The sequence below is a fragment of the Rutilus rutilus genome (genome assembly GCF_951802725.1).
Source record: "Rutilus rutilus genome assembly, chromosome: 25".
In the NCBI taxonomy this organism is placed as follows: Eukaryota; Metazoa; Chordata; class Actinopteri; order Cypriniformes; family Leuciscidae; genus Rutilus; species Rutilus rutilus.
The window spans coordinates 19,708,583-19,721,239 of record NC_140229.1 but is presented as its reverse complement, the minus strand read 5'-3'; the positions used below and the strand labels follow the sequence as shown (position 1 = coordinate 19,721,239).

At 38.1% G+C, this 12,657-nt stretch overlaps 1 protein-coding gene across 1 annotated transcript; it reads right to left on the bottom strand.

The window, feature by feature from the left end:
• Nucleotides 1-3,036: 3,036 nt before the first annotated feature.
• Nucleotides 3,037-11,404, bottom strand: stard7 (StAR related lipid transfer domain containing 7). Its single transcript, XM_084400657.1, has 8 exons — nt 10,084-11,404; nt 8,983-9,143; nt 8,728-8,777; nt 8,230-8,340; nt 6,417-6,499; nt 6,209-6,308; nt 6,036-6,120; nt 3,037-5,505 (listed from the first exon to the last, which is right to left on the bottom strand). Exons 1-8 carry the CDS (start codon nt 10,536-10,538, stop codon nt 5,339-5,341), a joined length of 1,212 nt encoding a protein of 403 aa, XP_084256783.1. The 5' UTR covers nt 10,539-11,404; the 3' UTR covers nt 3,037-5,338.
• Nucleotides 11,405-12,657: the final 1,253 nt, after the last annotated feature.

Below are 12,657 nucleotides of genomic sequence, written 5' to 3'. Positions count from 1 at the left end.
GTCATCTGTTCGTCTGTGCACAAGTATCTTTTATTTAATACTTTGAGATTCAACCTCTACAGGAGAGCAGCTCGCATTGTTTATAGCACCTTATGAAGCTTTTGAACACTATCTGATTTGTTAAGCGGTATAAAAAGATGCATTACAATGATAATATGGATGCAATCCATCAATAAATGCTACCAGAGAATTCCAGCCAATGAAAATGTGCTATAATTAAAGAACAACCATGGCAACCATGTACTTTGCCAGGATATATATATATATATGCTGAAGTCAGTGGTCCGGATGTGATGTGCATAGCAACACACATATGCGTATGCATAACTAGACATACAGTTACTATAAACAAGTAGTGTTTGCAAAGCTCGCTGACACACTGCTGGGTGTAGCCAGGGCTTCGCTCTGCAATTATGCCAAGTAGCTGCTTACTGGTCAAAGTAAAAAAACAAACAAAAAAGGTCAATTTTGTCTATATGATGTTAAACTTTTTTTGCCTATTTTATCATCCACGGACAATTATTCGGTACAACCGTCACATTTAGGGTATCGGGATGTTTAGATCAACCCTCAATATGAGCAATAATAATACTGATGCTGGCCCTAGCAAACACCGCTAATAAACATGTAGTTAATACAAGCTATCTATGAAATATGTTATTGGACTATTTTGCCTTTGGCTTGCTCAGTTGGGGATATTTAATTTAATTAATCAATCAACAATACTATTGATCAGCATTACCAAACATGTTTTCCACTAGAAACAAACATTGATGTATTATTTTAATTTAATACTGTGAAGCTGCTTTGATACAATCTGTATTGTGAAAAGCGCTATATAAATAAACTTGACTTGACTAACATTAGTCTGCTGTTATACCCAGAAGTTGATGATTAAAAGCTATAAAAACATTACTTAGTAAACTATTTTGAATTTCACATTACCAGGGGCCTGTTTCAGAAAGGAGGTTAAGTGAAAACTCTGAGTATGTTAACCCTGCAATGAGGGAAACTCTGGGTTTTCTGTTTCAGAATTGGAGGTATGTTAAACCCGAGAAAGCAGAGTAAGTCAAGCCCGTTTCTGAAAGAGAGGTAACTTATACTCAGAGTCAGTTACCATGGTAACTTACTCTGTGAACCTAACCTGGTTGGGAGCAGGTTTTCTTCGGTAAACCCAGAGTTTCTTTCGGTCTCCTCCCCTTTTTTTAAAGAGGAAGTGGTGTTTAAACACCTCATTCATTCTTTCAGTACATTTTTATTAATAAAATTAATCTTTTATTAATAAATAAAATATTGCTATTTTTACTGTTGTTGCTGTTTTTTTTCTATTTTTTTAATAAGATGAAGTCTATAAAACTCTTTAACTGGCAACTGAAAATACAGTAGTAGATTAGAGTTACATAATGTAGTTCTAAACAAATTCTACAGAATTAAACTGTGGCATTTACTGAAAATCCCTGAACTGTGTTCATCTGTGCAGCAGAAGTTGATGGACCGTCCTCCTGCTGTTCTTCCACACTCTGGGGGAGAGATAAGAATACCCGTTTATACTTAGATTTAAACTTAGATTCTATAGGCTAAACCACATAAAAATGTGAAAAAATGTGAATGTGTAGATTGTTTAATGTGCAGACACATAATATTAACATTACCTCTGTAGGCCTCTCTGTGGCAGCAGAAACGTTTTATCCCCATCGTCCTGTGAAGATGAGCATTTGGCCGAGTAGGCTACACTTTATAACACTATTTGTCAAATTTCTGGTGTATTGAGTAGGTTACTTACAACTGCCTGGAGTTCTGTTGGGACAGGAGGCTCCAAAAGACAGATATTACCATCAGAATGTGTTGGGACCAACAAAAAACCCAACCCAAAGTAAAATAAATGGAAATATCAAAAATAGCCTATATAAAAAATAACACATATGTAAACCTCTTACATTTTATGAAGGCCCTTGGATCTTCGGTAGTGACTGGCTCTGATGAAGTCCCTCCAGGAATTCCCTCAGCAAATGCTGCTACACTGCTAGAAACTGGATGCTATTTAGTTGTTTAATATGTCAAATGTTTGTAAAGTCAGGTAGCCTACACCCATGATATGCTCAAGCCTTACTTGATTGAATTATGTTTTTATATTTAATTTTCAGCTGCTGCCATGTTCTTTTAATGCCTGACGGATTGCACCCACATGAAAATTAAAATTAGGTTGAATAACATACTGTTCTTCCAGTTTCACCTCTCTGATATTATAACAGTTGGGCAAGGTACTCTAAAATAGTTATTAATTACTAACTACAAATGACATCTTCAACAGTGTAATTAGATTAATGTAATAATGACTATCTTTAGAAAGTATTGGTCTACTTATTACTAATTACCAAATCCCATATCAACCTCAACCACTTGAACAATACAAGGAGAGACAAGAAACAGCCCTTTTAATGCTTTCAAATAGTGTGTAGAGGGAGAAGGTTACATTAAAAATATACCTTTTAAAAATGCGTGTTAAATACACAGAATTGTTCTATAGTCTATGCAGTATTTAATGCAGTTAAATCAGATTTTACTTTAAATCACAGAAGAATTAAGAGTAATCCCTTTAATTAAATTACAGTATTTAGATTACTTGGTAATTAATTACACCCAACTGTATAACAGTAGGGCTAATTAAAATGTAAACTTACGCATTGACTCGAGCAACTATTTTCTTTCAAGCTAAGTCTCTGTCCTTCGCTGCTTTTTATTTAAAAAGAAGAAATATGCAGACCTCTTTTTGTCTGGCGCTGTTGCCATGGTGACTCATAATATCTGCACTCCATTGATAATGGCTTTTTATAGTTGTGGTGCACGTGCTTAACTCAGAGTCAGTCGATTGAACTAACTCATTTCAGCTGTTCTGTAACCGAAAACTCAGAGTTTCCCATCTCAGGGTAAGTCAACTCAGAGTTCAAGTTTTAACTCAGAGTTGTTTGAACCTCCGTATTGAAACAGGCCCCAGATTCTATGTCTACATCAATAAAAATGAAACAAAACTCAGAATGAATTCAAATTAATTTATTTTCACCAATTGATTTACGTGGTTCATTTTCACATTAGAGCAAAAAAAAAAAACGAACTCATGCTCCAGACCGCTCACTCGTTTATCCTATTTCACTTGATATTACAGTAGAACGCTTTTAGTTTACATATTAGAAAGTGAAAACGCTATCAAGTGCATTAAACTTCAGCTAAGCTGTTTTATACAACATCCGGTGCTTTGACTCAAGACACCACAGCAATGCACCTTTCAGTGTACTAGAATGTCTGAGATTTCAACATGATGAAACACTAAACATGCTCAACAACCACATTCAGGACCGGTAGAGACATGTCAAATCACCTGGAAATAAATGAACACTGTTACTTTTGGGAAACAGAAAAAGATATGACACTGGGAAGCTCGCATTTGTATGTATTATAAGGAGCAAAAAAAAAAGTGTAGTTACAAGAGCCCTTTTCTGTGGTATTCGATGTCAATAGAGCGTAACTTCTATTAACCTGGCATATTCCTCAGGAAAAGACGACGTACCTTTGACTGACTTCTGTGAGCAATACTAGTTTTAAACATGAAAAAAAAATAATTGAAAACCATGATCACCAACCATGACAGAGTAGTTGATCTTCAATAAAACAAAACAAACAAACAAAGACAAAAATAGTATTTTTGCAGCCTTTTCTTTGACTTAAACACACCAGAATGTAAACAGGGCGGAGTTATCAGTGTTAAAAACACAAATACATCTTTTTATGAACCTGGCGTGACAAGTGTATTATGATTGAATTAAAAAAACAAGAACACAACAATACAAACAACTGGGGGAATTAATTTCATTAAATATAAGAGCGAACAGGATGGATATTCAAAAGCGAAAAGTCACATGGTTGGGTATATGGATGCATTCTTTTGGGACCACATTTCAAGTGAAATAATTCCACTGCAAGTTTAGTTGCCACTCCAGTAACGTAATATGCAACACAGGAAATTGATGTTTCAAGAAAGTGTCACCATCAAGTGCTTCATTCAAATGAAGATGTCATAAAAGAGTATATTTTTGTGCACACATCCACCAAGTAACATCTTCACCTCGGGATTCAATAGATCTGCTTTCATTTTAATTGTCCCACTGCAGAAACCATGAAAAGAAACGGATAACAAAAGTCAACGTGCATTTCCTCAGACGATTAACATACTTTTTTCGCCACACGGCAAACTGACGTGCTACTGTATCTGTAGCTTCACTGCTACGTTATGACAAACATCAGTATGAAACGATAGGACGGAGACCTCGGATGTCCTCACTCAGGATGTTCAAAGTCATTTCTGTTGAAAGTGTGTAATCTGCATTAACAAGCCAAGCTTGACTCTACCAAATCATTATTTGTCTTTTTTTTTTTTTTTACTTTTTTTTTTTTAAAGCATAAACATGTATAATACAGACAATCCCATTAAAGTGGATTCCCAAACACACACACACACAAAAAAAATCCCATTATTCTTCGCACTTGCACAAAATCCATCCAGTTTGTTTGCAGCCTGCCCTTCCACTTTCATTACAATATGGATTCAGATTCCAAGATTCAGATTCAGTCAGCATAACTGTCTCTCATAGCATCCTCATTTGCTGGAGTTCAGAGTACAAAAGATGTTTTCGACTCCAAACAGCCCCGCAGAGCGCAGGAGGAAGTCCAGCCGGTTTGTGAGGATGTTGCGGTTCACATAAGACACGCCTCTCTTTTGTTTCCAGAGCAGGTTTTGGTGATCCTATGAAGGCTGTTTGGGTTTTACTGGCAATGAACATTCAACACATTAAATGAGGACGATGGGGAGTCCAATCCGGATCTGTCGAGAGCAGTTCACCACAGTTTAAGCTGGAGAAAAGAACCACAAAAAGAGAGAGAGAGAAAAAAACAACTTCCTGAACTTGAAGCTTGCAGGGCGTGTACGCTGTTCTCCAGTTGTTTTTCCACATTTCAACTGCATGATCTATTCTGATGATCGTAATATACAGAAATGCGCAGCGAAATCCTGCTTCGGTATGAGCGTCTACGATTAATAACAGCGTTATTTTGGCTCATCTCAGATAGATGCACCCCTACAGAAAGGGGAAGTAAACTAACAGCACAAAAAGTGAGGGATGCGAGGGCTCAGTTTGACAGCTAGTGCAGTTGGTCAAATGGCATAAATGAATTTTGGGAATAGATGGTTTGGATGTCTTTGTGGCTTCAATTAATGACCCCACAACAACAATATTCGGATCAGGCTCACTTTGCCACAGTACATCAAATCGCTGCAGCCAGACGCTCAGGCGTAGATCTGGCTTGGGCCTCTGGTGTGAGCGTTGTCAGCTCCTAGTCGGTCTTGTGTGGGTTGGGTTGGCTTTACGACGCTGACGTAGTCTTTGACACCGAAGTCCATGTTTTTAGCTCTGAGAGCAGCGGTGTGAAGCTTCTCCAGGAAGTCTGGCATGCCTGTGGGACAGAGAGGAAGTGAAATCGATGCGAACAGGTGTCAAGAAACAGCAGCTGCAGAACTCAAGGACGACTATCATAACGGCCAAATCATCTGTGAAATTCCAAACTAACATGAATAACAGTTTTCTATGAGAATATATTTTAAAATACAATTTATTCCAGTGATCAAAGTTGATTTTTCATCATCATTACTCCAGTCTTCGTCGTCACATGATCCTTCAAAGATCATTCTAATATGCTGATTTGCTGCTCAAGAACAATTCTTATTATTATCATCTTAATATTTTTGCAGAAACAGCGATATATTGTTTCTTTGAAGAATAGAAGTTCAAAAGAACAGCATTTGTTTGACATTATAAGTCTTTACTGTCACTTTTTATCAATTTAATGCGCCCTTGCTAAATAAAGTGTGACAAAAAGGTCATTTTTGATCCTGGATACAAAAAAAAAAACCTCTAGTTATATTTAATGTCCAAATAGGAGCACACATTTCAGAACAGTGAGAGTGCATAAGACAGACGGCTCACCACTAGACACCATCCAGCTGACGCAGTAGCGAGGGAAGACCGTCTGGGGATCGTCGCTGTAGGTCAGCAGGTAGTCAAAGCCATTCTGTTAAGACAACATAATTAACTTAAGACTAAGGCATACTAAGACCAACCACAGACAGACTGACACACAGGAGACTCCCTGTTCTCACCTCATCAAATGACCTGTGTGGGCGGATGACCAACTTAGACTGGTAAGAGTGCACTCGGACAAATTCCTGGGTCTCTGGGACAATGGGGTGTTTAACCGCTCTAAGTGGAGAAAAAAGACAAACTTAATGTAAGGGACACACTTAAACCAATAAACACTCATTCAAAAATGACTAAATAATACCTTTGAAACATGGCAATAACACTTACCTGGAGACTAACATCATTAAGTTGTTCTCCACATCGACGTGATATCGGCGCACGTAGACGTAGTCTCTGGAGTACATAGGATACTGCACAGGAAAGGTCAACAAGTAATAACATTATTAACTAATAAACAACAACGTAAATACTAACAGATACATCAAATTAAAAAATGAAGCTTATGGGTACATTTACATGACAACTAGGGATGCACCGAATATTCGGCCACCGAAAATTTTCGGCCGAAAATGGCCCAAAAGTGCATTTTCGGTTTTCGGCCGAAAGACTTTTATCACCGAAACAATACGGCCGAAATGTTGTGATGACGCAAACAGCAGACACCGCGACCTGCACGTGCTTGTCTGAAGCAACATTACATATCTGCGGTGTGGACGTATTTAAATATATCTAAGAGTGACCCACGGACAGCGATTTTCAAAACACAGACATCCCAAGTCTTCCGGAAGTTCCGGGAGTCTCCCGCGAATTGATACCGGCTCCCTAATGCCCGCAAATTAGTTTAAATCTCCCGGAATCGCGAGCGAGCATGAGAGAGAGGGAGGGAGAGACCTTTGCGTGTGTGTGCAGAGCAGCCGTCATTTCTCAGAGGTTTACCTGAGCTGTTTATGGTTTTTGCAACTCACGTCCATGAGCATATAACTGCAGATATTATTTTGGGCTATGGCAGTATTGACCTAAATGCACTTTGTTTTTATGAGAGAACATTTCATTTTTAAACCTTTCTCCAGGCCAGTAGGCTTTTACATTATTATTTAATGTACACATGAGTGGGGTCAAGTTAAACATTTAATTTTATACTTTGCAAATGCTAAATAAATATTTGCATAAAATTTTAATGGATTTATTCTTTGAAACTTTAATATTAATTTATGCAATTGCAATGCCTTGATTTTAGTAAACTTAGTACACAGTCATAGCCATAAATGCAATGGTAGCCTACTAACAATAATTGGCATAATTTCTTTCGGTGTTTCGGTTTTCGGTTTTCGGCCTTGGTTTCCTCTTTTTCGGTTTTCGGTTTCGGCCAAGAATTTTCATTTCGGTGCATCCCTAATGACAACGATGTATTAAAAACGGAAACGTTTTTCATGTACAGACGACAAAGCTGTCAAAATGATCCCCGTTCACACGGATCCGCGAAAACGGCTAAAAAGGTTGTATTATTCATGCCAGGCCAGTAGATGGCGAAGTCACTTTATAAAGAAACACCTACAGACTGAACACGTGATATGCATGTGCATAACGTCACCGTTTTCACAAATTCACGTTTTTGTAGTTTACACGGAGACAGTAACGGTAATGCTTTCAAAAACTTTGTTAAAAAACGGTGTCCTGTAAACGACCCTTAAAACAACTAATACATTTGTTATTCTTGTCATTTTTAATCAAGTTACACTGTGAGCACTACTGATATTGAATTTATAACTCAAATATGTGAATTAATTGTAATGTAATAAATACTTAAAATTCTAATTTTAATAACTCAAATTGATTAACTACACAATCAAGGCTGTTGTTAACTTGTGAATACCCACAAGTCCTTGCACTTAAATAATTTCTGTATGCTTGGTCACACTTAAAGTAGTCAGCCTATTAAGATTTTGAAGCTTGAATCATCTAAGCAAACTTCCTTCATCAACGAATTCACAAGCACAAAGAAGATTAGGATTAAAGGCTTTTAAATCTTCTGTCAACTAGTACTAGATTACACTTCCTTTAATTCAACTCAGGCCGACTCACTTTCCATTGCAAAATGTCTTATGACAGAACGCAGCAGAGAACTGGATTCATAGCTTACTGGAAAATGTGTTGCCCAATGAACGACCTCGGTGCCAGTGTTGACATCCCTGTCCACCACTTCCAGTTTGATAACCAGTGCGTCCCACTTCTTTCTGTACTCTGTGTCCAACTGGTGTGAAGGGAAATATTTGGGAGTCTAAATATAACATTCAAATTCCAACCACATGCACGCAACTAGAAATGTCATCACAGATAACAAGAGTGCAAGGCAGGTGATGCCTGAAACGTGTAAAGCCCAAAGTATACTTCGTTCTTTACGCGTATGTGAATGGCTGCACACATGGTGCACGAATACTGTGCTGATGCCAAAAGTCACGTCACGCGCATAACCTAGTGTACACGCAAGAAGCGAAGTATACTTTGGGCTTTAGGCTATGGAAAGGCTGAGCAATCCTGAGGCACACAATCACACAAGACAAACCCAAAAGTAGTTTTTGTCTAGCTGGAATAATGAAATAAACTGCACAAGCTTAATATTAATTCAATGATTTAGTACCTGAACATTGAAGAACTGCCGGGGGGTGACGTCTGAATATGAACCAAACACTGTAAAGATGTAAATAGATCATTTGAATAGTATTAGACAAATGATTATCATTTAAATATTAAAGTTTTTAAAGGTGCACACGCCCTTGCAGAAATATCCTATTCAAAAACATATTCAAAACACATAACATATAATTTACAAAAATATAATGTAATAAAAGTAATGAGACAACAAATATATGTAATGTTACCATTTAAAACGTACCTCTGTATTCAAAAAGATGGCTACCCTGGATAGGTCTCCTCCAAACTCTGAAGTTTTTCTTCTCCATGACCACCTCCCAGCCTGGATCCACATACACGGCTGTATCTGGGGTCACATTCTGGCTCTGCACCGACTCCATGGCCTGCAGCTCCCATGCACACCTAAAGCACAGGTTCGCACAAGTTGCTTTAAAAATAAGAACATGAAAAGATGCAAAATGTGTTCAAATATGACATTTTGCTAAACTGTGCCTCTCCCCTCACCAAATCCCCACAGCCAATCCGACGTCAGTACACGGTGGTCTGCTCCACTGTCGCTATTTTGCTTCTTACAAAGCTCAGGCACGGTTGATAATAGACATGTAAGATAGCTTAAAGATAGGGTAGGCAATTTGTTTTATAAAAACTTTAAGTTATACTGAAACTAAACTTCTCTTCACATTCTGATAGCAATCAATAATAGAAGTGGTCTAACTACTAAAACACGTAGACCTACATATATACCTTCTGTGGAAGTCACAGGACCAAAAACTATTCGTCCAATCATTGCATTACAATGTCCTACCTGCCTGTCAACATATGGCAGCCGCCTTTTACAGTTCCTCCTGAACCAAAACGGGCTTATGCTGCGTTCACGCCATGTCATAACTGTAATTACGAGATGGCATTGGCAACCTGTGATGTTCTACCCGAAGCGGTTCACGTCAGACTCGTTTCTATGCCAACAATATCAATGCCGAAATTAATCTGCAGCAGTCAAGTGGTACAATAAGAGCTCTGTAAGTTGTTTACATGTATTATTATGGTAATGTAATGTGCTTTGTGACATGTGGTAATTCAACACCGTCTCTCTTGTCTTGTGATGCTTTGCTGCTGCGTGCGTTCATGTGTTTTGGAGGCGTGGCTTTGGAGATACTCTGAAGGGACAGTGGGACCTTATGCTTTCAAAGCTAGCTTGCTATTGCTAGCCTGTCCGGAATCACATACCCTACCTTTAATTAGTGCGAATGTCAAATAATGGGAAGACATTGTGTGTCGCATTTCTAATATTACATAAAGCACCTTGATGTCACATAAAACAATCCAGAAGTGATTAAAGTACCTTCTCAGCTCATCATCTCGGATCTTCTCTTCTTCCCACATGAAGACTCCAGCCAGTGCCGCGATGAGCTTCCCCGCGGGCGCGTGTTTGCTCTGCAGGCGCCGCCATATGCTGCCCACGAGCGTCCACCTGCTTCTCTCCGAGTACAGGTTTGAGTACAGCTCTCCTATCTGAAGAGCCCGTCTGAGCCTCTGGCCTGTCACAAAACTACAGTGGCTGGCGAATATAGACAACAGTCTTTCCTTCTTCTTGTTGTTGTCGGAGGCCAGTTTGTTCGTTCCCCTTCCTGCTTTTTGGAGCCATGACATCAGCAGGCCCGCGCGCTCACCCAGCCACGAGAAACTCCACGATTTGCTACTTATCGCACCAGTTTGATTAGAGGTGCTAAAGCGTTGCAGTCGGACAGCTCTGGCCCCCATGTTACACACAGGGCGATGCTGGACGGAGGAGAACATTCTAGAACCACGAACCGATTAGATCTAGAATTCGACTTAAAAGTGCACTTTAAAGCGCCCTGAATTAGCTAAAAAGCAATGATTTACTATACAAAGTAGTTCCCATGTGGTACTAGGGCTCAGATAACAAGTGCAACCCCAATGTCAAGTGGACATGCAATATCTATTATCTTGCAATCTAGGTAACGACAGCTGAAATGCACGAGCAAAATAAACAATTTTTTCTTATTTTCATCTCATATTATAAACGCGATAAGAGTAATTTATTGGATAAACAAACAGTTTGACATTTGCGAACGACTGCAAAAACAGATCAACTGACTAACGTTAGCTAGCCAAGCCTTCTCGACATGCCACCACGGGCAAACTATGATTAAATCAACAAAAAACAACTCGAATGTTTTAATAGTATATCATACACGCTATTTTATAACAGCTACATTGACTATCGTATTCTTATGGCTAAATGAATCTTACTTTTTTCTTCGTGCGTTAGCTTCAAGCCCTCACGCCTCTCTAATGAAATTCAAGTTTGCGTGACAAACAAGCCTGTTGACCACGCCCATCTCACTCTTTGCGAGTTATTATTGGCTGTCTCTTACGTCGAGGATGCGCCTTTCCTTCTAATAGGTTGATAGGGCTGTCTGTCTTCTTTGTTCCAGCCCGTGGATCAACCAGCATGTTTACATGACTCACCTTAAGTCAACCCCATGGTAAAGGTCCTCTACAATTGTAAGGTTAAACATTTACCACGTGGCTGGTCCGTGCTCTAACGATTAAATTTCTTGATAAACCACTTATTTCATGCATAGTATTCAGAATTAGTAGAAGTATATATGTACACTACCAGTCAGATGTTTGGACACACCTACTTATTTATTATTACATCATCACATTTTGGAGTAACTACGATTTTTTTGTGTGTGTGGGTGAAATTCATGCATAGGCATCTATCTATCTATCTATCTATCTATCTATCTATCTATCTATCTATCTATCTATCTATCTATCTATCTATCTATCTATCCAAAATAAATGCATAGAAACAGTTTGAACTTTCTTTCTTTCTTTCTTTCTTTCTTTCTTTCTTTCTTTCTTTCTTTCTTTCTTTCTTTCTTTCTTTCTTTCTTTCTTTCTTTCTTTCTTTCTTTCTTTCTTTCTTTCCATGGGCAATAAATGCCCTTTTTGAAATAGATAAATCCTGGACCAGGAAAGGTAGAAATGCTCTTGCCATTAAAGTTGTTTTGCTGTGGCCACATGGGGGAGTTACAGCATATCTTCATAGAACTTCATTAAACTGTATCCCATGATGGTCACATAGATTAATTAGAGGGGATACAGCTGCGGGAAACAGCAAACTCCTTTGAAATTTGAACACATGACCATTAGTCATCTCCAACAGACAACAATTGCCTGCTATATTTGAATCTGTTTGTATACACAGTATACATTGTGTGTAATACACACACACATACATATAATGTATACTGTATATACAGATTCAAATATAGCAGGTTTGGAATCATACATAAAGGTAAAACTGGCCTAAATTGTTGAGATGATTAATGGTCGAGAGAGAGAGAGAGAGAGAGAGAGAGAGAGAGAGAGAGAGAGAGAGAGAGAGAGAGAGAGAGAGAGAGAGAGAATTTAAGAGGCCACATTAAAGAGAGAGACGTTTTACAAAAAAATGTTTGAGTCAATTTAGATATTCCACATTTTTACCAAGTACAACAGATCAATCTGCACTCCTGTTTATATCAGGGGCAGTATGTTTCTGCTTTAAATGAATACATTGGTTCAATTCATTGTTAGCTAACTGCATGATGTACATTTCTGAAATACTTGGACACAGTCAGCTCTGATAGATCACTTTATTGTAATGTAGGCACTTTCTGTAAAGCTGCTTTGAAACTATATTTATTATAAAATGTGCTATACAAATACATGTGATTTGAATATATCGTTTTATTTTACATTTGTTTTGACCAAATTACCAAATCAAAAACAAAATAGTTTAATGTGTCCTCTGTACTTTTATCCTCATATTCACAAATACATATGTCTTTAATATTCAGTTATACTTCCATTTTTTTCAGACAAAATGTAAATATATAACATC

What these genes read in the sequence shown, in the direction of transcription:
- stard7 (XM_084400657.1), bottom strand. Translation starts at nt 10,538, where the DNA reads ATGTTCTCCTCCGTCCAGCATCGCCCTGTGTGTAACATGGGGGCCAGA. An exon ending in CGAGATGATGAGCTGAGAAG is followed by an intron (nt 9,144 to 10,083) that starts GTACTTTAATCA and finishes CCTGTGCTTTAG; the next exon opens with GTGTGCATGGGAGCTGCAGG. An exon ending in CACACAGGTCATTTGATGAG is followed by an intron (nt 6,121 to 6,208) that starts GTGAGAACAGGG and finishes TTGTCTTAACAG; the next exon opens with AATGGCTTTGACTACCTGCT.